The sequence below is a fragment of the Trematomus bernacchii genome, unplaced genomic scaffold (assembly GCF_902827165.1).
Source record: "Trematomus bernacchii unplaced genomic scaffold, fTreBer1.1, whole genome shotgun sequence".
Classification (NCBI taxonomy): Eukaryota; Metazoa; Chordata; class Actinopteri; order Perciformes; family Nototheniidae; genus Trematomus; species Trematomus bernacchii.
Window position 1 is genome coordinate 674215 of NW_022987852.1, and position 24232 is coordinate 698446.

A 24232-nucleotide genomic window follows, 5' to 3' on the forward strand; every position below is an offset into this window, starting at 1 on the left:
GAACATTTAAAATATGTTGTGAACATTTGAAAAATTCCCACTTTTTGTTATAAAATTATAAGTTTTGGCCCAAAATGAAATAGAAAAACCTCAAATATATTAAATTAAATGATTAAAAATGATTATAACTATTAGAATAACACTTCTGCATAACGTAACAATAAACCATTCAAAAATAAGGAATATATGAACGCCAGATTATTGTTTTATATATACATTTTTGGTTTAAAAATTCACTTTCCTTCCACTTTAAAATATGATTTGTATCCAAGCAGTTCTACATGATGTCTTATAGTATGATAAATCAATAACCGTTTATAAATACTGTCATCTTACATTATAATTATTATTATAATCTTTATACCGGTTATACAATGAAGGATTGAAGCCCCAACATGTCAAAGTGTTGCTTGTGTTAAAAAAAGCCCTTTTAATTTCATTCAGAACGCTTTCACGCTGTTTAAATGACTCTAAAGAATAGGAAGTCCATAGGAAGGAAAGTGGCGCTGCTGTTCAGGGAGCTGCTGGTGGAGTTTTTAAATGTCTCACCATGCTGTTTCCATTCAGAAGAACAAAGTTTCAGTCCCAGAGGAAACCCTGATGCTTATTTTACTTTTAATGGTCTAACATTATTAATAAATGGTGCCTTCCGAAAAGTAAAAATAATCTAAATTGTCCGACTACAACCATGAAGTGTGAGCCACATTTGCTTCTGATTATGATACTGTATATTGAGTGTGTGTGTGTGTGTGTGTGTGTGTGTGTGTGTGTGTGTGTGTGTGTGTGTGTGTGTGTGTGTGTGTGTGTGTGTGTGTGTGTTAGTGTGTGTGTGTGTGTGTGTGTGTGTGTGTGTGTGTGTGTACAGTATATCCCGCCATATCGGTCTAAGGATCTATACTGAGCCCTGCTTAGCTTAGCTAGAAATGCACACTAAAACACACCAGGCCTTGTTTAGCCATCCACTCAGCAAACACGATGACAACACAGATACAAACACACCACACACACACACACACACACACACACACACACACACACACACACAGTACAGAGGCTGCTGGTGTGCGCTGACAGATTTATATTACACCTCATTATATTTGCTGTTGGTTTCCGTGTCACATCGACCGGCTGGTTTACGGCTGATCCCGTCTGACTTTTCTGTTTGAAAACTCTCTTGATGCTAATCTGTTGTTGATTCTGTGGTCGGATTATGTGAGCGTCAGCGCCCTGTATCGAATCAGAAAGAAAATTGGTTTTGGTTTCTTTTCATCGAGGAAACATGCACTTGAGTTTTAGAAAATAGCTTATGGATGATTGACACATCTATACAGACAGATAGCCTATTGATATTTCTATCAAATTGTCCTCAAATTTGACCAAAAATGTAGTTATCATTGAGTCACTGGTGATGATTATCTTAAGTTACATACTCAGGATGCAAAAGCTTATTTATGAGCAATGTGTTTTGGTTTAGCAGCCAGTAGCTTCTTAAAATGTTAGCCGATAGCTTCCATTAGCAGCTAAATGAGCTGGAGTTAAAAGAAATGGCTAACTGTTCAATGTAGCTTTCATGCTAACTCAAACAGTTTGGGTTAATGTTAGCTAACAGCTCAGTTAAGCATCTTAAGGTATTTGTGTCTCCTTAATTATTGATGTATTTGGATTGTATGATTAATAAGCAACTCAAACTAATGTTAGCAAAGACCGGCCGCTACAATTGTTGTTTTTTCCTAAAGTCATTCAAAAAGTTGGATTAAATTGCTATGCGAAGTTAGCAGCTAACTGTTCAATGAAGCTAAACTAGCTTTTCCTAATGCTCAAAGACTCTTAAATTAAATTGGTTAAATGATAGATAGCTCAGTGATTAACATTGCTAACTGTTGAATATAGCTTCATTGGTAACTGATGTTATGTTAGCGCATAGCTCAGATTAGCAGTTAAAATAGTTAGCTAGCTATGCTAATAACTGAGGTTAGCTTAATGTGTAGGTAGCATATAGAGAAGATATCTGTGTGCTGTACAGATCGCAGCTGCTGTGAGCAGATAGGAAGCAGTTTAAATAGTTATCTAGCTATTCTAATAACTGCTGTTAGCTTAATTTAAAGGCAGACTATAGGTTGTTTCACAGTGTAAAGCTATAAAACACAAGAGGAACCGGTCTCTCTGTGTGCTGTGAGCAGATGAAAGCTGCTGTGAGCAGACAGGAAGCAGTTTTCTCTGCTGATGCTCCATTGACGGCGAGCAGCGGAGCGCACAGGGATCAGCGGGCTTTTTAAAACAACAAAACCAAAGATCACACCAGGTTTAAGAAAATATTGTTATGTCTTGTAATTGGCAAGACTGAACCATGCGAGGGAGGGGGGTGAGGGGGTCGGCTCGAAGACAAGGAAGCAAGGGAAGGAGGAAGAAGTAAGGACGGGGGGGCAAATTGAACCGACACCACTTTGCACTTTGACAATCGGATTTGGTGAGTTTGTTTAACCCGACAGGCCCTCGCCGAGCTGCCTGCTCTTACACACTCATTAAAACGATTATTCACGACCCGTCGAGTGTTTTCTTGCTCGTTCACATGAACCCCCACCACCAGCTACCCCTCCCAAAACCTACCAACACACACACACACACACACTTTTACTTTTCTTGGTATGTCCCACTTTCTGGCTGTTCATTCATTCTTAGAAAGCCTACGACAAACTCTATAGTTAGCCCAATGTGTATGAATAACATGTTTATTCAGTGTATTATGTATAGTATGTTACACTATACTATACTTGTATTTAGAGGCCTACTCTGCAGCCATGCTACACCATACAAATGTACCATGATCAAAAGGTTAGAACCGACATACCGCTCCAAATCTATTAAATGCATCATGATAAAAATACCAAAACTAGTCCCATTATAAGAGCACTCAGAGTATCACCAAAGCTGTTTCCAAAAGTAAAACATGTATTTGCCCAATGATCCTAATCTACCTCAGGTTGTGTTTAACCCTACCTCAAAGTCTCATGATAATCAGGTACGCTTTAGTTTTTTTTATCCTGCAAACAATCAATATTTTTCACTTTTGGTAACGCAGCGAAATCAGAGTTGGTGTTGCATTCATGCGCTGGAGGAAAAATCTGAAAAAGTATTTCCTGAATGGGAAATTAAGGGCTCCAATAGTTCCAAAAGTTGGGGTAAATGTTGGTCCATGACTTGCAGAGTTAAAAAAAACTTGCTGAATGAAAGTTAATGGTAAATCAATGTCTCTTAGTAATACAATAGAGTAGAAGTATTAAGTTGTATACTAGTAAAAGTAAGTAAAGTATCTCCAAGTTATATTTAAGTACAGTCATTTTAAATGTAATTGAGTATATTTCACCACTGTTTCCCTACATATCAAATGGAGAGCTTTATTTTTGTACGAATATGTGAACATTTAAGGTACATGTTAAGTGCCTTTCTCAAAAACACTTTAAGCAAACGTTAAAAAAAGTTTCTGAAACATTTAATATTTTAAATCTACGTTACAACAGAAAGGATGTTTACTGACCAGTGAAGACTTTGGCTGTGTGTGTGTGTGTGTGGGTGTGTGTGTGTGTGTGTGTGGTGTGTGTGTGTGTGTGTGTGTGTGTGTGTGTGTGTGTGTGTGTGTGTGTGTGTGTGTGTGTGTGTGTGTGTGTGTGTGTGTGTGTGTGTATGTGTGCGTGCGTGCGTGCGTGTGTGTGTGTGTGTGTGTGTGTGTGTGCGTGTGCGTGCGTGTGCGTGTGTGTGTGTGTGTGTGTGTGTGTTGTGGTCAAACTGCAGCAGGAACCGCAGGCCTCATCTGGACCAATCAAATCCAGATTAGCTGTTTAAAACAGAAAAACGACATTCCCAATTTTTAATCGTCGTTGATCGACAGCCGGTCCGACGAGGCTGAAGAAAATAATGGAGACTTTAAACACACACACACACACACACACACACACACACACACACACACACACACACACAGTCTCACTATACACTAATCCTAATTATTTTTGGGTATTTATATCCTGCTCTTATGCCTCGAATCAGCTTTTTTCCACCCTGAGGTCACATGGCAGCAGCAGGGTTTAACTGACCACTAACTCTGGGTCATATCCACTAAAACCGGTTTAATCAAAGGCCTTAATGGGTCCTCCTCAGGCCATGCAAACACCCAATGAGTCACGTGGATTCAATACAAGTTCATTTATTGAATCACCAACGAGGAAAAGGAGTAGTTTGAAGCTGCAAATATCTGGATTCAGACCCTCCACAATGGCTGCTTGTTGCTGTGTTTCATCTCACCTGATCTCACTTGGAGTTTGTTCTGATTTAATTAAGAATAAAGTCATTTTTTTGTACTTTTATTTGCCATTTTCCACTTTCTACTTATTTATATGACGGCTTTATTTAGTTTGAGTTTGTACTAATTGACTTTGTTTGTCAACACACTTATTTATTTACAGGCAGTATGAGTTCAAACTAAATAAAAGAGCATTCATTAAGACAGGCCTTGAGACCGAGAGCAGTTTTGTTTTTTTCGTTAATTAAAAAAAGGAAGTAAAATAATAAATACAAAATAATACAAAATACAAAATAATAAAATAAATAATAAATACAAATAATATTACAAAATACATTTAAAATTGTAATAAAATAAAATATGAAAAACAACTCCCCTTGTATATGGTTTAATTTACCTTCAAATTAATTGTGCATAACAAGACCCATGACGTTTTGCTGTCAATTAAAATACCCAACAGTGTATACAAGTACATCTGAAACACATAGTCCATTGGTTAATTGTTTTACATGAAAAGTGTATTAAATGTATATTAAATAGTGTGGTATTTTACCTAATAAAGAACCTGAATGCCCCCCCCCCCCCCCCCCCCCCCACCATGTGTTATCACAGATAAACAGTCTAACAGTGGGGGACAGGGACAACAAACAACAGCTGAATTAAAGTAAGCGGTGATTTAGAGAAAACACTTCACGTTGTGGGTCTTGCGAGGAAAGGGATTACTTCAAGTGTATAGAGACACTTGATCCTACACTTCCCAGAATGCAACTTAATCTGCAGCTTTAGTCCAGTGATCTCAAACCGGCATTACCTGGAGACAACCTGGCTTTGTTCCAACACTGAATTCAACACACCTCCCTCTCTCATACACACAGTTTCAGGGTAGAAACAATAAAAAAACATCCCTTCTGTAGCTTATTGGTAACTTTCTCGTTACGTTCAGACAGGTCTTTACCCCTCGAGGTCCAAAAAGTCGAATATTAGACACTTAAACGTAGAAAAGGAGCATGCAGGGAGTTTAATGGAGTTGTTTTTTATATCAAATCAAGAGCTTGTTTTTATGCATTTTGTATTTTGCAGCCTGGTTGAACATTAAGATAAGCCTTTGCATATAATAAGATAATAAGAATAAGAATGATAGAATGTAAGAAATAACAACAATAGATTTAGGTCTAAACTGTTAATGTTTATCGAAAAATGTCGATTTAAATACATATTTGTATTTTTTATTCCTCGGGATTGTGGGAAACGGCATTCTCTGTCTGTACACACAAACTGAAACATTGACAATAAAGTTGACTTTTGACTTTTGACGTCTATGTGCAAGTTCAAAGCCTGAATCAAATCTGAACGTGAAGGGAGACTTGTTTCACTAATCCGGCCTCAGGGAGTCACTGGAGATCTGAAACATGAGTGAGACCCCGGAGCCTCAGGGGCCCCCGAATTCACTGTGGAAACTGGTTTATGGTACAAATATCCATTTAAATTCTGTGTGTGAAAAAGGGAAAATGGAAAGTGGAATACCGACAAACACGAAGCAGTTATTCTTTATTTTTCGTACCGACTCTGAGCTCTATTGGTTCCTCTTATCTTTACACTGAAAAAAACCGACTTTAATTCAATGTATTATGGCAAGATGTTCCACATAATTGTATTAGGTCAGTTGAAAGCAGTAATATTAAGTTTGAATAAAGAATATTTCGGTTACAATAGATACAACTCGGGGCAATTGGATATTCTGGCATTTACTTCGCTATTGGCAAGACGACTTTCTTCACTGGAAATCCAAAAAAGCTCAGCGATGTTATGTCTTTTCTAAAATGAGGAAAATGTAATATTCCTTAAGAGGCGAAACCTCTATGTTTTAAAGCACATGTGTCAAACTCAAGGCCCGGGGGCCAAATCAGGCCCTTGGTGGATTTAATTTCGGCCCACAGGATCATTTCTAATTACTATTAGATCTGGCCCTCCGGTATATTGCACGCACACCTTCACTCCATCCTGAGGGTCTCCTCAGCTCAGAGCCTGACCCCAAACATTGATGACCTTGCACCCAAGATGAGATGCCAAGTATCTGAGCTAGCATCACAGAGCAGCACACTGAGTTCACATGGATGTTTCCTTCTGCACTTTCTCTCTCACGACAACAGGGCATGTTTGGTTTTTCCAGGTTTAATATGTGCAATAAGTTCATTTCAATACATTTAGCAATAAACATTGAACCAGTCCGGCCCTCGACTAGTACCCATTTTTTAATTTTGGCCCACTGTGTATTTGAGTTTGACACCCCTGCTTTACACTAAGTGGCAAACCTTCTTAACCTTCAATTCTCTCTCATTTGTGTCTACTGATTGATGGACACCCTCCCTCCCCCCCTTTCCTCTTTATTATGTATTTAGTCTCTTTGTATTGTTTTAGTATTATTATTTGTTTAGTTCTGTTACTCGGTACATCACTCCCTTATATTTGAGCTATATCCGGTCTGTTATGAAGGTGGTTTAAATATTGTACGCCTTCAAGTGAAAACCATCTAGCTTGTGAATTGATGCACAATAGTAGAGACTAAATGGTTACTAGTAGCTCTGAACTGTAGTCACTAGTCCCTATCAATGCACCAAATGTCTTTTCTATGTGTCTTCAATACAAATATTTGCATGTGGAATCTGTTGACATAATGCATGTATTTAAAGTCAACGTTTCAGTTATTTCAGTGTATAGTTTTATATTTTAAAGGTCTCTGGGATTCTCTAAAACAGCTGGTAACTGTAGTATTTAATAAAACTTAAAAGGAGGAACCAGTGTATTTGTTGTGGGATATTTTCAGATGCAAGTGAAGGACAGTGTTCCTCAATAGTAACTGGATTAGGCCGAGTAAATTAACTGCTCCATTATTTAACCTGATACTGTTTAACCATGTCCATTATATTACAAACTGCAATACCATACACAGCAATAACCATGATATGTCAGTTTAACGTAAAAAAAAAAGGTTAGTAAGTATCCCCCGGTTTTTGACTGTCAGGCTACTTGGGCCTTTTTGTAACCTGCAGGCAGAACTCAGGGCTGCAAAAAGGCCTTGATATTTTTCATCTAATATCTAAAAAATAAAAAAGTGGGCAGGATTCAAAACAGGTTATAAGTAAATATAACATTTATCAGACTAATTGGATTTGTGTACATCTTGTGGTAAAGACTCCATGTCATTTATGTAAGTGTTTTTTTAACATAATTACCTATTTATGTACTCGTTTTATTTTTAAAAGCTGTCCAAACTGGTTATATCTTCAATCATATTTATTCATATTATTGATAAAGATGTCAATAGTGGTCTACAGTGTTTCATATTTATTCTGTGTTGCTTCTCTTCACTCCTGAATAAATCCTAAGTGCATTTCGTTGTCCCAGTAATCTAAACTAAGGAAAATTAAATGACCTTTAAATACATATCTAATGAAACCAAACCTCGTTTTAATGCAAGCTTCCTATAAATAAATATCCATAATGCAACAAAGCCTTAGGGCTGATTCAAGTTGTTATATTAAATATATTTAACTGACTGAGATGTCAAAATCAAAGAGTTCTTTCTATCGATGCAGGAGACACAAAGGACCAACAAACCAACCCCGGCTGCTTCAGATCACTTCTACAGGGATTTCTTGCAGATAAACACGGGGGTTTGTGCGGTAACGGAAGTGAGTTTAACGGGATCGAAGTGAGTCGATTTCTGAGCATAAATAAAAAGAATAACATCGAGATGTGTCCACAGCAGCGGTGAAGGATAAAAAAAAGGCACACTTTTATTTAATTTACGTTTTACGACCTGCCTGCTTGGACATAGAGCATTTGGGATTAAGGGCACTTCAGCCGTGCGTAAAAGTGTGTAAACATTGTGACTGTGTGAAACCACGTGCTTCATGTTCACGTTGCACACACTTTCGGTCTGAGCGCAGGTGTCTCTAATCAACATGTGGTCACGTGGTGTGCGAGTCAACATCAGACGGTAAAAAAAAAAGCAGGGAAGCGCGCACACACACACACACACACACGCACACACACACACACACACACGTATACATTTTTTATATTGAGTTTCATTCTGATCGATTGACGAGATAAACGCTAATCCTCCCTGAAATAATAGGAAAATATACAAAATAATATGTAAAAAAAGATTATATGTTAAAAGTTGGGAAATAATACCAAAAGATAAACAAACAAACGAATCAATACATTCGTTATTTGTCCCTTTTGTTCAATCATTTACAAGACAGTATGCAATAAAATAGGTAAAGTCAATACACAATCAAATCAAATCTTACTTTAAATCCAAAATGGAACCAAAACTCAACAAAAAACACTTTGGAGGATTTGGTTATCTGGTGTCAGAGATGTGTCGGATTAAAAATAGTTTGACGGTCTTTACAAAAATATTGAATTCAATCTGAAATAATAAACAGTCATATTTGATCTAAAAATTGATAAATTACACTCTTATAGTATATCTGCATCATTGCTGCTGCTCCAGGAAGTAGCCAGGCCCGGTTTCCTTGCTCTGAACTGATCCAGACCAGCCGAGGCCTAACCCGCTCAGTCAGATGACCTTTAACCCTGCAGGATTTAACCCCCCCCCCCCTCCGACAGCCAATAGCTGCAGCCGCCTGAAGCCTCTATCCATCTGAACCAGTCTGACCCACAGAGAGGGATCACAGACCAGTTAACAACAATCCTCTCCACTTCCTCCTCTTCATGGCAACTCTTGACACATGTTGAAATAAACTATATTGATCATATGTTGGAAGCCATGCTCATGAGTTTCATCCTTCAGTTTATCTAAAGAGACCATGAATGTGCACATGTCTGTTTGCAGCGTGTTATTGAGCATAGGGTCTTGTAACATGTGATTGTAAAAGGTCCAAAGGTACATATCTTTAGACAGACACATATACTCTTGGAGGACTTGACGCAAGTATTCTGTCTCTTATACTGTTGTACAACAATATAATAGTTTCTTCAATCAGCAGCGTGTCTGTTCTTCTATGTCGGTATATCTTTGGTTGTGTCTTGAGTGTTTAAGGCAGGGGTGTCAAACTCAAATACACAGTGGGCCAACATTAAAAAATGGGTGCTAGTCGAGGGCCGGACTGGTTCAATGTTTATTGCAAAACGTATTGAAATGAACTTATTGCACATATTAAACCTGGAACTAACAAAGCTTAAATGATTGCCTATAAAAACAACATGAAACATTAAATAATCAGTTGCATTCATTTCTTATGGCTCCATCTGCAGCTTCTCCAGAGTCATTTCTTATGAGTACATTTCTCCACAGGCCAACAACAGCTTCAAGAAAACTATTTCCCTCAAAGAGAAAACCAAACATGCTCTGTTGTCGTGAGAGAAAGTGCAGAAGGAAACATCCATGTAAACTCAGTGTGCTGCTCTGTGATGCTAGTTCAGATACTTGGCATCTCATCCTGGGTGCAAGTTCATCAATGTTTGGGCTCAGGCTCTGAGCTGAGGAGACCCTCAGGATGGAGTGAAGGTGTGCGTGCAATATACCGGCGGGCCAGATCTAATAGTAATTAAAAATTATCCTGCGGGCCGAAATTAAATCCACCAAGGGCCTGATTTGGCCCCCGGGCCTTGAGTTTGACACATGTGCTGTAGTGTGTTGTAGGTTTTAGTGCAAAATAAATGTTCCTTATTGAGTCCACATTGTGTAACATACCAGGAGAAATAAGATCTAACAATGCAGTGCAGATAAATAAAGTCCTGTCCATCATTCATACATCCCTTTATGTCTGGCGTCTTAGAGAGACATAAAGATCATATGTGTTTAAATGTGAGAAAATCAACAAACAGCATTACAAAAACACGAATGTATAAAAGTGTCTGTTTAAAGCAGGGGTGTCAAACTCAAGGCCCGGGGGCCAAATACGGCCAGTGACTTCATTTAATGCGGCCCCACAAGAGCTTGCAAAGAATATAATATGTTTATTATACGGTTACATGCAGACAGAAGCACGTTACCCATAAACTACATGTCCCACAATGCATCTCATATATGCATTTTTTTCTCAGAATTTGCCTTTTTCCCCCAAAATGTCATTTTTTTTTTTTTTTTTTTGACTTTTTCTCCAGAATTTGGCTTTTCTTTTTATATCATTTTGTGACATGCACACTGAAGAGACTTAATTATGAAGTTATTACTCGGTCCGATAATAATCCAATGCAGAGGCAATAATGTCATATAATACATTATTTGATATATATCAAATATTTATATATGTATTTTTATATAGTCTTAAAGTTACAACCGGCCCTTAAAAGTCACCAAAAACAAAAATAAAGAAAATAAAAAACTTCAAAACTGCAGCGAGATATTAGGAGATATTCTGACTTTTAGTCCAAAAACACTGAAGCCTACATTTCCCACAATACAACTGGACAGATTACTTCCATCAGGGCCTCCTGACACTGGAGAGTAGGGTTGCATTCGAATAGTCCATTTAGCTTAGGAACCTTCCTAACGGAGTGAAATGACCCGGAAGTCCCTCAGTGGCAGCCATGATAAGTGCCGTTCCAATTCTCTAAATGAAAGGAAAGGAGGTTTCAAACTTCCTTTATAACCTCCTTTAGCTTAGGAACCACTGGACCTCCCTCACCTAAAGGAGAGGAGAAAATGCTGCCCCACAATGCCTTGCGGCCGCAGCATTTGCCGTCACACAACAGTCGGCCGTTCACGGAAACAACCGATTATGAACGAGAAATGATATCATGAAAGTTACGGTGCTTATTAAGCATTTTAAAACGTATGTGGTAAGTTGCCAAAGTGCTTTGTTTTGAACGTTCATCAGTATTATAATCAAAAAGAGAAATATGAACGTTAGTTTTTACTGAAATGATGAAATAAAGTCAACATTTCACAGTCTTTACTGAGCTGTGTGGGGTTTGTTCAACTTTTAAAAGATGTTTGAATGGTGATATACACAGTGATAGATGTTAAGGACTAACGTTTATAATACATACATTTGTATTGATTTGAAGATCTTTTCATACAATCATACGTATTGGGATCATTTGTATTAATGTGGACCGGAGGGAGAGGGTGACGAGCATAACTTTCACTTTCCTTTTTTATTTCAATTCCAGCTTTGGTCATGAAGAATATGTTTCTCTGTTGTCCCCGTTCATAAAGCATAACAGCATCAGAGCACGGTGCAGAGTCTCTAGATGAGTTTACAGTAGTCCCTCGTTCTTATTAAACATCCATGTTGTAGTCCGCTGTATAGAGAACTGTAGTTTCCATAGTTTCCCCACAGCAGCAGACGCACATTCATGACGTCCGCTGGCGCATCATAAACACGTCGGATAGTGGAAGTGCAGTCGATTCTCTAAAGTACCGCAGTCTCTTCTCCTAAGTCCTTTTGAATTCTCCTATCCACTATCCCTTAACCCCGTGACCTTTCACTCAGAGGTCAAGGAATAGATGATAGGAGCTGATTTTTGGACTATTCGACCGCAACCTACTAAACCACTACAGGTGAACTTCTTTAAAAATAACCTGATATCAACTTCCAATCCATTTTTAGACATGCTGCCAAAGAGTTTGAATATTAAACTAACAATTCAACAAATCATCTAACTAGTCTGACGGTTAAACATTGAGTCAGAAATAGTAAAACAGCAGGAGGACTGTCACATGACGCACCGCTAACAAGCTTTGTTTTCATTTAAATGCAACTATAGTTAGTGAGAGAAATCAGTGACATCTGTTTGGCAAAAAGACGTTTCCATATCTTGAGACTTTTACATGTTGGTGCCAATATGTTCTGATTCCCAGAGTTTCATCTAAGTTACCGTGTTCATCCAGTTAAAGGTGGGGTAGGTAATTCACTTCAGAAACACTTCTTGTTATATTCCATGGAATGCTCTTAACATCCCGATAGCAATGAATACATTAAATGCTTTGACAATAAATACATTAAAACATCTCATCTGTGGAAGCCGTGGCGCTGTAAAAAGCACGACCAATCATCTGAGCCGGCCCGGCTAAAATAACTGGATGGCCTACCTGCCTGTCAGCCTTCCATCAGGGCACAAACTGATCTCGTGCCCTCATTGGTCATGTGCGCGTTCGTGTGTGTTGGAGGAGGGGCTCTGTAAGGAAGGGGCAGATTTTCTCCGGTTGTGTATTTTCAAATTCTAGCGCACTCGAGCTGGTTTCTCCATTCTTACCTACCCTACCTTTAAGGGTTATTTAGGTCCAATTGTGGATCTTTAATAAGAATCCAAGAAATAAAGAAATAAAGAAGAAATAAAAAGGGAAAAAATGTAAACAAAAAAATAAGAAAAGTCAAAAATGAAGAAAAAATTAACGACGTTAAAAAGTCAAGAAAGAGAGTCAGTAAGAAAGAAAACAAGAAAAAAGCAACATGAAAGAAGTTAAGAAAAGAAAGAAAGACAGAATATATCTCCCCCCCTCCTCCCCCCTTTCCTCCCCCGTGTCCTTCTGTTGCTTCTTTTGTCTTTTGACTGCTGGTCACCCCATTTAACACGGACAGATAGCATCAGGCCGACAGAGATTGGGTTCCCCGAAAGCTCCATTGTTGGGGGGTGAGGGGTGAGGAGGAGGGGGGAGTTAGGGGGGTTATTGCGTTACAGTCGGACTCGTTTACAATCTGAATACAAATCCTAAAATCAGTGGATTAATAAAGAAAAACGACTATTTTTTATTCAATATTTGATTTTTAGATGTGTTTCATTCGCTGTCTTTGGTGTTATTTTATGTCAGAATCAGAAACAGGTTTATTACCAGGTAGGTTGACACGTAAATTAAAAACACAGATAGAGAACTAGAAAAATATTTAAAATGATAAAAAATATAGTGAAATATAACAGTATTTACATAGAAATAGAAGGGGTCAAGTATGGAACAATATAATGAATGTATACCTGAGTATTAACAATGCATTCTTTTATTCGTAATATTATTATTCTATTATTTATTTTCGCATTTGTAATCTATTATGAAGTTAATATGTACCCAGATGTGTTTATTTAGTTATGTATGCTTTTTGATTATTTTCTTAAAATGCAAAAATGGAATAAAAATTGGCAGTAATACAAAAGTTGGGAAACAATACTAATAAACAAACAAATAAATCTAAAATCAGGCAGAATGCAATCAAAAAGGTATATTTCTTCTTTTAAAGGGGACCTGTCATGCAAAATGCACTTTCTGATGTCTTCTCTACATCAACATGTGCCCCCAGTGTGTCGGGGAACTCACGCAGCGTCAGAAATAAAACCCTCTCTCTTTTCCTCCGTACCCACATCTAAAAAAACGGGGCTACAACGGAGCGGATCCAGATTTGCTGCCGATATGACGTAATATCGGATGGTGGACCCACAGAGAGTTGCTATCAGAAACAATGCCTGACGTGTTTTGGACGTAATCTCGTCTTTGTTCACATTAGCTAGCATCGCTAACACTCAGAGCTAACCTGTACTGGAGAGCACATGTGTTTAAAAAGCAGGAAATAAAAAAAGGAACTCACCTTGTGATAAACCGGCAAGAGAAAAATCATTTGAGCTCCATACTGTTTCAGAAATAATCCTTGATGTGGTTTAGAACAGGATGGCGTTTTATCACAGCAGAATTTAACTTTATCTCCAGGAGAATTCTGATCAGGCATTAGCTCCGCCTCCTCGTTTTTCTATTTTAAAGCTAAGGACCCAAAATCCTTGTTTCTCTAACAGGGCTGGAATAGAGGGGTTTGAGCAGAATGAGGCATGGCTACAACGGGGGATCTGTTTGGGATTTGAAGCAAAACACTTCACAGACATGTTTTGTATAGGTATGGGTTTACAATATATGTTTCCAATATAGCATAATAGGTCCTCTTTAAAGTAAATAACAAATAAAATAAAATGAGTGAGGGGTGAGGAGGAGGGGGGAGTTAGGGGGGTTATTGCATCAAAGTCGGACTCGTTTGCAATCTGGATACAAATCCTAAAATCTGTGAATTAATAAACAAAAACTACTATTTTTTATTCAATAATGGATTTTTAGATTTGTTTAATTTGAGTTTTCTGCTTTCACTTTGTATGTTTGATTTGATGTGTTTTTTCATATTATATTTCACCCTGATTTACAGACAAGATACACGTTAATATCTCCCTAACATAATAGGAAAATGTACAAAATACTGTGTGACTATATGTAATACAGTTGGGAGAAATTAATAAATAAATTCGGTATTTGTCCTTTTAAAAAGAAAAAATCAAATACAATCAAATCAAAAAGGTATATTTCTTCTTTTAAAGTAAATACAAAATGAAATAAAATGAGGGGTTCTTGCGTTTCAGTCGGACTCGTTCAACTCGCAGGCTTCTTATAGGAAATGAACAAATTGCTGCTGAGAGTCTCTTTGTTGTTCCCTGTGAGCTGATCTCAGAGCAGCCGACAACAAACCGCCTGCAGAGAGAATCACAGCCAGCAGACCTCAGATCAGAGGAGAGCAGAGGCAGCTCGTTTAGAGGAGGGAGAGCAGGAAATATATATATTTAAGGCTTTAAACAAACTAAATATAAAAGGTGATTTCTAACTTAATGCAACAAAACTCAATTTAAGGGTTTTTTCTTTCTGTGAGAGCTTTTTAAAACTGGATTTAGAGTAGAGCATCGATGGACCCTAAAAGCCTCAGATCTAGATCCCATTTCAGACTGATTCGTCAGAACTATGTGATTCTATTTTTGCCATTTTGGTTTATTTTTGAATTTTACCAAATGCTTCCAAGGCCTGATACCAATTATTTAAAAGTGCAATGAGACAAAACACATCACATCTAAAATCGTACATTTTAAAGCCTGAAATTACGAACCACTAATAAAAATCTGATTCTGGTTTTATGGGACTCATCTTTGTCTCTTCTTTCTCAATTTGGTGCCAGAAATGTCAAATATTGGATATTTTCCACCCAGATTTTTTAACTCGTCTGTATGAACCTCAAGACTTAAACATAGGAGTCTGAAAGCTGATATAAAATAGACTTATATTATGGAGCAGCATTAATTTACACATTGAAACTGATGAAATACTTGCTTGCACTTGTTTTTTGGGGTTGGTATTAATCATTTTGAGGCAAAAGAAAATGTTCCTTTCTTGTGATTATTTATTTATCTTACAATTATGAGGCAAAGATCCAACGCATGGTCTCCAGTAAACCTGGTTTGTTCTCTAAAGCTGAGTCATTTACATTTGTTATCCAATCCGGCAGCAAAGATGTCAATCACTAACAGTTTTATTTAGAGATTGTGAAACTACATTCAAATTGTTTGGCCCTCAAAGCGTAAAATCTAACCCTGATGGGACTCACTGAGCTTTTAGAAGACCAAACCCAAAGGAGTCTCTATACGGATATTTAAAATTGTTCAATTTGGTAATATGTTTAAAGTGTTCATCTCTTTTCTTGTAAGAACCTGTAAAACAGAATATTGAGCATCTCGGGCACTTCAATTTGAATCCTGATTTAAACAGATCTCTTTTTAATGTGGACACTAATATATTAGAGATCACTCACTTCACCTAATCGATAGAAGCCCTGAGTATTGACGAGTTACAGATATATTTTAAAACTCCCTGACATCACACGGTCTGTAACATTTTCCAATGTGTTGCCATAAAACTTCTATTCAAACAGGATTCTCTTCCTTTTGTGGACCTCACTGGACACCACAAGTCTTCTGATATTGACGTTTGGATACTATTTCAGTGTTATTTGAATATGATCTTTCATGATGTGATGTATGAACCTCAGAAACACTCTTAAAGCCACAAATCCACCGCAAAAACAAGCCTTGGATCTTCAGTGTCAGAAATATTCAGGACGTTTTGGGCCCAGAGTTCAATGTGAACATGCAACAGTCAGAGCCCCAGAGCATCATGGGAAACTGAGGTTTTTTGGGGCCTCACAAAGACAGAAAATCAAAGCATGTTTCAGACGTCAGACAGATGATAAAACGTCCATCAGATCAGATATCAGGGAGAGCCTCAGACACAACAAAGAGGAGAGAAGAAGAAGATTTGGACAAAAAAATCCACCAAGAAGGTTTGATGCCACGAGATTCCATTTCAAGTGTATTTCAAGCAGTATTTAAGATATCATGATTACAATTTAGGGTTTGGAAGTTTTGAAGCTCCATATCAATCATTTTAAGATGGCTAACAAATGATATCCAATCAGAGGAAAGGGAGGACACTCTGAGAGGAGTTATATCATGCCCCTGCAGACTCAACATGTATCTAATAAATCCGTGACATTTGACCTCCAGCAGCATGTGGGTTTATTTTTAAATACCCTGTTTATTGTACTCTATTGTATTTTTGTAAAAGAAAAGAAACATATCTGGATGTTTTAAAGCCAAATAAAATCGTATTTTGATTTGAAGTGTCCTTGTACAAAATGACGTGTTCAAAAATCGTTGGAAAATGTTAAAAGATGTGAAAAATAAATGGTAAAACCGTGCATTTGTTTGCAGCAGGATGCGGGTTTGACCTTTGACCTGCAGACAGACATCAGGCCCAACACGCAGCACAGAGACTCTTCAGTCAGGCTTCAAGTTGCAGCCAGAAACACAGTCCAACAAATGTCCCATGATTCACAAACGCAACACACATTTCACGCAGCGGCGGATATTCCCAAAAAAAATAAACACATTTTTATATTTTCCGTGTTCTATAAAAAACGTCTCGGTCATTGAAACTTCCCGGCATGAATTATGGATTATATTTCCACACAACAAGAGGAAGAGGCTCAAAACAAACATCCTGCAGCAGGCCGAGAAACCCGGAAATGTAACATTTAAATGCAACAGCAGTAGTACATGTCTCAGAAGCGTTGTCATGAGAACAGAGACACACCGTGCAGATCGAGCAGCAGCAGGATGCAACATGTGATATTGTGTTGTTTCATTTCCCCCAAAACAAGCAGGAAGGCGAGGAGGAGCAGTAAGTAAGTGGGTTTATGATGTGCAAAATAAGCCAATATGTCAGACCCTGCAACATTACATTTACATATGTGTGAAATGTACTTTAAAGTCCTAACATGCTGGTTGTATTTTGAGGGTTTCACACTCAGGAGCACGCGCAGCCTGCAGACAGAACCCGGGGTTTAATGAACGCAGCGGCGCAGTTTTCTTGCAAAAAAAGAAACGAAGAAGAAATATAAAATATCGGGGGATTCTGCAGAGAGCAACCTGCAGACCTGCGACAACAATCACCATTATCTGCAAACACTGAGACACACACGCTGTCTGCAGAGATGGCACTTTAAAGCAGGAGGACGCGTAAAACCAGCAGCTTTGAAATGAGACTTTTCAATATGGTTTCATTTCATTTTGAGTCTTAATCTGTACAAACTACAAAAAATACTGTTCAAATAAGATCCCGATCACAGCAGCTTCCAAACCCCACACAGGGGAAAAGGTCTTTTGCGTTTTAACAATTAGAAGAACTGCACAAAAAATTCCGGAAATCAACACTTTAGGAAACTACGCTTGGATTCAGGCTTTAAATATAGCCTACATACAAATGGAAAATTTGCAAGATAAATGAAGCTATTCAGCTGCCCAAGCCAAGATAAGATGTTATCTCTGGGCCTAAAACAAATCAGTCAGAGTAAAGAGGCATAAAAGCGGAACCAGGAAGATAAAGTGTCATTTGTTCAATGTAAATATGACGAATGGGAGAAAACACGGCGGGAAGCAGACACCAAATGCACCTTCAGCAACACTATTAATAAGCACCTTTAATTCTAAGAGAAATCTGTAAAAAGTCTACTCTCTGACCAAACCAACAAAAATATATCAATATAAATATATCAATTCCAAATATTGTGTATATCCAGCTTCACCAGAAAATATTCAAATATCGAGGAAATAATACCCATAATACCAAAACGCAAACATAACTCACAATAGGCCTACATATTAAATTAAAGCTTAAAATCTGAGTTTTTTTTAAAAGGCAGGAGTGGACTGAATTCTGCACACCAAATCTTCTCAATGAAGCAAAACAATCCAGCTCCACCTATAAATCATTCAAATACTGATCAGCTGTATCTAAAACAGACGTTTCTGCAGATATGAGCCAGTAAAATGTCACATTTAAATGTTTTAAGGAATTAATTTCTGCAGTTTAAAGTGTATCTATAAAAACAAGCGGCACCAGAAACCTTGAAACTCGGATCACGGCAGCAACAGATCAGATGTGAACACAGATTTAAATAAAACACTGGAGCTCAACCAAGCTTCCTCCACGGAGCCAAGACAACACCAACGCTCAAATCCACCAAATAAATGTGAGTTTTATGGAAGACAAAACACCTGCAAGTTAAATCTGATATTTAAGTTTCGTCTGACACAGTTTAAAGAGTAGAGTGTCCTTTCAAACCAAACGAGGCTTAAGCTGCACCACAAATATTCAAATGTGAAGCGTAGAAAGAAGAAATTAAGACACTTAAAGTCCCTTTTGCATAAGGGAAATGTGACGAATTTAAGGAAATACTCAGGAGAGCAAAAACATTCATATACTTCCAAATAATTGAGAAAAGGCTGAACATGTGCAAGTTTAAAATAATACAATTTGCAGCTGTTTGCAAAATAGTTTTGGTTTGATCTGTAAATAATGATCCAAAACACACACACATACAGAGACAAAACACACACACACACACACACACACACACACACACACACACACACACACACACACACACACACACACACTAGCTGCAGCAGAAACACAAACACACCACATGACAAAGAAAACACGCTCACATTCAGACTCAAAATCAGAGTTTTCTGCAACCAAAAAAGACCAAACATCTGCACATTGAAATCCAAATCCAAATGTTTAAACACAGTTCGATGTTTGCGAGTGAAATCAAACTGAAGCACCAAAACACAGCAGCGTTTGAAAGAAACCATGTGACGTTAGAGCGCATGTGGTGATATTCTGTTGGGATTTTCTGCACAAAAACACACAGGAAAGCCCGCAGTGAGCCCGCGGGCCGCAGCTTGCAGCGCCTCGGGTTTCAGAAAGGAAAGAAAATGTCACACAAGTCAGTCAGGCTCCAGCAGCCTGAGCGCGACCTCTGTTGCATCATTTGACACAGTTTTTCCACCCAGACGCGCGTAAATCTGTATGCGTAAAAGAAGCTTTACGCACAAGGTGCAGAGCAGTTTTCCGCTGTGTGCGTAAACAACCAGAAGCAAAACTGCCCAAAACATAAACAAAAATAAACCTCAAGTGGACAAGAGGGGATATTTCTGGACTTCTTTTTTAAGAGTTGTAAATAAAACCAAGGCTTCTCAAAAGCATTTGTTTGGTTTTAAGAGATGTTTGCTTTCCTATAAACCAAAAACAGTCACGTGTATTTTTATTTGTAAATAAAACCAAGGCCTCTGAATGCATGTGTTGGATTGTAAGACATTTTGCTGTTCAATAAAACCATAAAAGTGTAATTTAGAAAACTACACAGTGAATAATCGCTTTAACAAAAACCCCAACATTTTGGTTAAATTTAGAAGAAAAAAAATTCTACATAATTCTTTTAAAAATAAGAATTACGATACTTTTGATTCCCTGGTGATAACAACAGTAACAACACGTGGTAAAGAAGACAAAGGGATATGCGTTAGTTATGAATGCAACCTATTCTTTTATTTTTTTATGATTAAAACATTTTTTTTATCTTTTTTCTTTAACTTCTGTAAGCGACAAACACGGGAATAAGAATAAGACCACAATATTATCACAACCAGTGACGACAATTAAAGGACAATCATTCCAAGTAGTATTAGATAATGAGGCATTTTTTTTTCTTCTTCTGTCAAACAAACGGGTTTTTTTTTTACATTGTTTTGCCTTTTTAGAAAAGAAGGAAACCCCCAAATTCAAATTACAAATAGACATTTTTTTTTAACTTTCTTTTACTAATTATACAAATAAAAGAAGATGCGTGAAATTCGTTTTTAGCGGCGATCACGTTCACAGTAAAAAAAAAAAAAAAAAAAAAAAATCACCGAGGAAATATCCATTTAAAAACGAGAGATTTACGTTTTAGTATTCTATTTAATTAGGAGTTAAACGAGGCGGGTTAAGGCAAAAGGCCTCCAGCTGCACCAATAAAACATTCAGTGAAATACATTTAAAAATCGGCGCCACCAAACTCCATTGAATTGTTCGCTAATTTAACAAAACAACAAATATTCTTCATAAAAAATGCAATAAAAATCTCGTTTAAATGGACATTTTCTGCAGTGATGGAGGCACAATTCATTTTCTATTCACTCATTCATCCATTCATTCTAATTCCTACTACATTAGGCCTCTGTAAGCTGAATAAATTTCCTAAAAACCGATTCTTTGGTCTATAAAAAGTACATGTTTTTAAACTGGGAAATGAAATTATAAAAAAAAAAACAAGCCTCTGGACTTTAAACGGCAGGATTCGCTTTAGAAATAAAACACATTTCACTGAAAAGAAAATAATAATTAAAAAAGAAATTAGTGTTTTCTCCAATGAAATCATTCCTCCAACGCGGCTCTTCTTAGCCCGCATGATACCTGATAATACTGCACACATGCGGGTAAAAAAACCGGCTATTAGAGATATTATTAATATTATTTTAAATCTTAAAATTAGACAAAACTATTTTAAATACACATTCTATAAAAGTAATGCCTCCTCGAACAACAGAAGTAAATCAGCCTAACCATCCTCTCTGTTTTTAAGTCACATTGCACGTCGCTGACTGACAGTATTATACAGAGACAGACCCGGACACTTATAGGAACAGACATTATGTACACACAAATTCAACTGCAGCGGGAAACGGAGCAGAAAAGAAGAAGAAGAAGAGATAATAATAATAATAATATTAAAAAATACCTGGAAACTTCAGGGCTGCTTTCTGTCAGTTTCTCTGCTGCTCTTTTTTGTTTTTGCAGTTTAAGTCTCTCTTCTTTTCTCTATAGGTATAATATTTCAGTTTTTTTACAATGTAAATGTTCAGTGTAAAATGTTCAACTTACAGTTCCAGTCATTTTTAAGAGTTTCACTCCTTCAGGGGTGGAAATGGGGGGGTGAGGGATGGATGGAAAGGTGAGCTATGGGTGAGGGTTTGGAGTGTGTTAGTGTATAAGCGGGTTGGAGGTCGACCCCTGGTTTTGATGCGTAAAATAGTCAGACAAACCCCCGGAAAGTCCCGAGGGGAAGGCCGGCAGAGAACCGGACAGACCCGGCCTCAGAGAGTCACAAGCCAGCGAGGAGGACGGAGCCTGCGGCGAATTGGAGGCCGAAGCCCGGGCGGCATGCAGGGAGCCTCCGGGCTGAGCGGTCATGGAGGGGTGAGGGACGTGGGGGAAAAAGTAACTCTGCCCGGACAGCAGGTTGACCGAGCACGGGTTCAGGGAGTAAGTGGCCCCGGAGCAAGGCACCGAGAGGCCGCAGGGCACCGCGGAGGCCGCCAGAGCCGCAGCCGTCAGGTGGTGCGTCGCGTAGGGGAGATCCCCGCCGACCAGCCGGTCCATGCTCAGCCCGTTGGAGCTCGGGAACGACGAGTGGTTGCCCCCCATGTTCTGCGTCAACATGGTGCTGTAGGACATGGGGTGGCCCGGGTACCCAGAGGAGGTCCCGTTGTAGCCCAGGGCGCTGCCGGCCCGCGGGTGATGCAGGGAGAGGAACGGGGACATGGGCCAGTACAGGGAGCCGGCGCGGTCCATGAAGGTCAGCCCGGAGGTCAGCCGCGCGCCCCGCTTGAAGGCCAGCTTGGCCCGGGAAGTGGTGGACCGCCGCCGGAGCTTGCCCGTGGTGCCACCGATGAAAACATCATCACTGCTGGGGTCAAGCATCCAGTAGTTCCCCTTGCCCGGGTCGTCGTAGTGCCTGGGAACCTTTACGAAGCACTTATTCAGGCTCAGGTTGTGCCGGATGGAGTTCTGCCAGCCCTGCTTGTTCTCCCGGTAGTACGGGAAGTTTTTCATGATGAACTCGTAGATGCCGTTCAGGGTGAGCCGCTTCTCCGGACTCTGCCTGATGGCCATCATGATCAAAGCGTTGTAACTAAAAGGAGGTTTTTCGTACTTGCCGCTCTTCTTATCTCCGTCCTTCCCTCCTCCGTCCCCGTCTTTCCCGTCCTTCTTTTCCTCCGGTTTCTCCTTCTCGTCCGGGCAGCTATCCGGACCGGAGGAGTCACTTTTAGGATCCGCTTTGCTGTCCTGCTGCACGGCCGGAAGAGGAGCCTTCTGCTCGGCTTCCTCCGGCACGCCGGGCCGGTGGAGGTGGGTCTGGTGGAGGTGCTGCTGGTTCTGGTGGTGCTGCTGGTTCTGGTGGTTGTTGTTGTCGTTTTTCACGGCCTCGGGCACCAAACTGTTTATACTGAACGACGATTTAGGAATCATTTTCACCTCTTTGCGCTCTCCCATATCCAACATCACCGGGCAATGAGGGGGGAAAATGGCAACGACCGAAAGCGAGGAACACAGCTGGGCTTCAATCTGTCCTGACTCTGCCTGCGAACCCGAACGGGAAGGAAGGAAGGGGGGAACGGTAGGAAGAAGAAAGTATAGCCCAACAAACTATTTCATGTTCGCTTTGGGGAGAGAAAGGGAAACACACACACACACACATGTACACACACATCGATAGGAGACAGATAGCTGCAATTAATTAGGGAGCCACAGCCACTAAAGCAAGTAAAAAACATTGGTTGGACCTTTCCAGTCCTCAGCCAACCAGGGGAACATTAGTATTAAATATTAAGGCGTCCTCTGCGCGTTCAGCCAATCATGACGCACAGGGAAACACACACATGCACCAGCGCCGTGCACGCTGCAAAAAGTGCCCAACCCGACCTCTCTTTTTTTGAATGGTTATCGAGTTTAAAAATAATAGTTCGATCAAAAATAAACATGAAAATCTAAACAATTTGATATCTATTTATTTTTATTTTCAAAAACGATTTGTTTATTTCGGTTGATTTGTTGATTCTGTTTACATTTTTATGTCAGAACAAGTGTCTCCAAGTCACATTTTCAAAATAAAAACATTTGATATTTATTTGTTTGTTTTGTTCAGGTGAATTGTTTATTTTGATTGTTCTGCCGATTTTATCTGCATTTTTATGTTAAAAATAGTGTCTCCAGGTCCACATTTTTTCAAAGACAATCACTTTTTCAAGTCAAATAAATTCAGCTTTATTTAAAGGTATATATGTATGGGCTTTATTGTTATATTGTGTGACCTTTCTGCACGAATAACAGACCTTCAGAGTGTCTAACATATCCAAAAGGATTTTCCAACATGGACACTTTTTGCAGCGTAGAAAGCTTTATTTAAAAAGGTATATATTTGTTGTCGTTAATGTATATTTCTCAGATATTTTCTGCACAAATAATAGACTTTCAGAGTGTCTTACACGCCCCAAATGACTTGCAACACGGACACTTTTTGCAGCGTGGAAAACACACTCACCCTTCAACACTGCCTTCCGCCCTCACCCTCCCCTCCTCTCATCCCCCACCCCCCCCCCCCTCCTCTCATCCCCCCCCCCCCCCCCCCCCCCCCCCCCCAGCTAAACTAAACCCTGTCGCTGGAAACACACACCGTGCATGCGTACACCAAATCCCCGCCGCTCCTCATATTTACACTCCTCCGATTCAAATATTTTCCCCTTCGGCGTGTTCAAAACTGTTTACATCCAGAAGTCTGAGGCAAAATAAACAGAGGAAGGCACGCGGACACGGTCAGGACACGCGGAGGTGATTTTAGTGTCAGATAGCAGCAGCAGACTGAATGCGCGCACTGAGGCTGAGGATTCTGTTTTCTCCAAAAGCCGATTTCTCCGTGCGTAAAAGTGCGCGCCGGA

The 24232-nt window shown here is 39.1% G+C and overlaps 1 protein-coding gene across 1 annotated transcript; it reads right to left on the minus strand.

Annotated features, from left to right (window-relative positions):
• Positions 1-20027: 20027 nt before the first annotated feature.
• foxg1a (forkhead box G1a) lies at positions 20028-22987 on the minus strand. The gene has a single exon (XM_034113448.1). The coding sequence runs from the start codon at positions 22797-22799 to the stop codon at positions 21498-21500; it is 1302 nt and encodes a 433-aa protein (XP_033969339.1). The 5' UTR covers positions 22800-22987; the 3' UTR covers positions 20028-21497.
• Positions 22988-24232: the final 1245 nt, after the last annotated feature.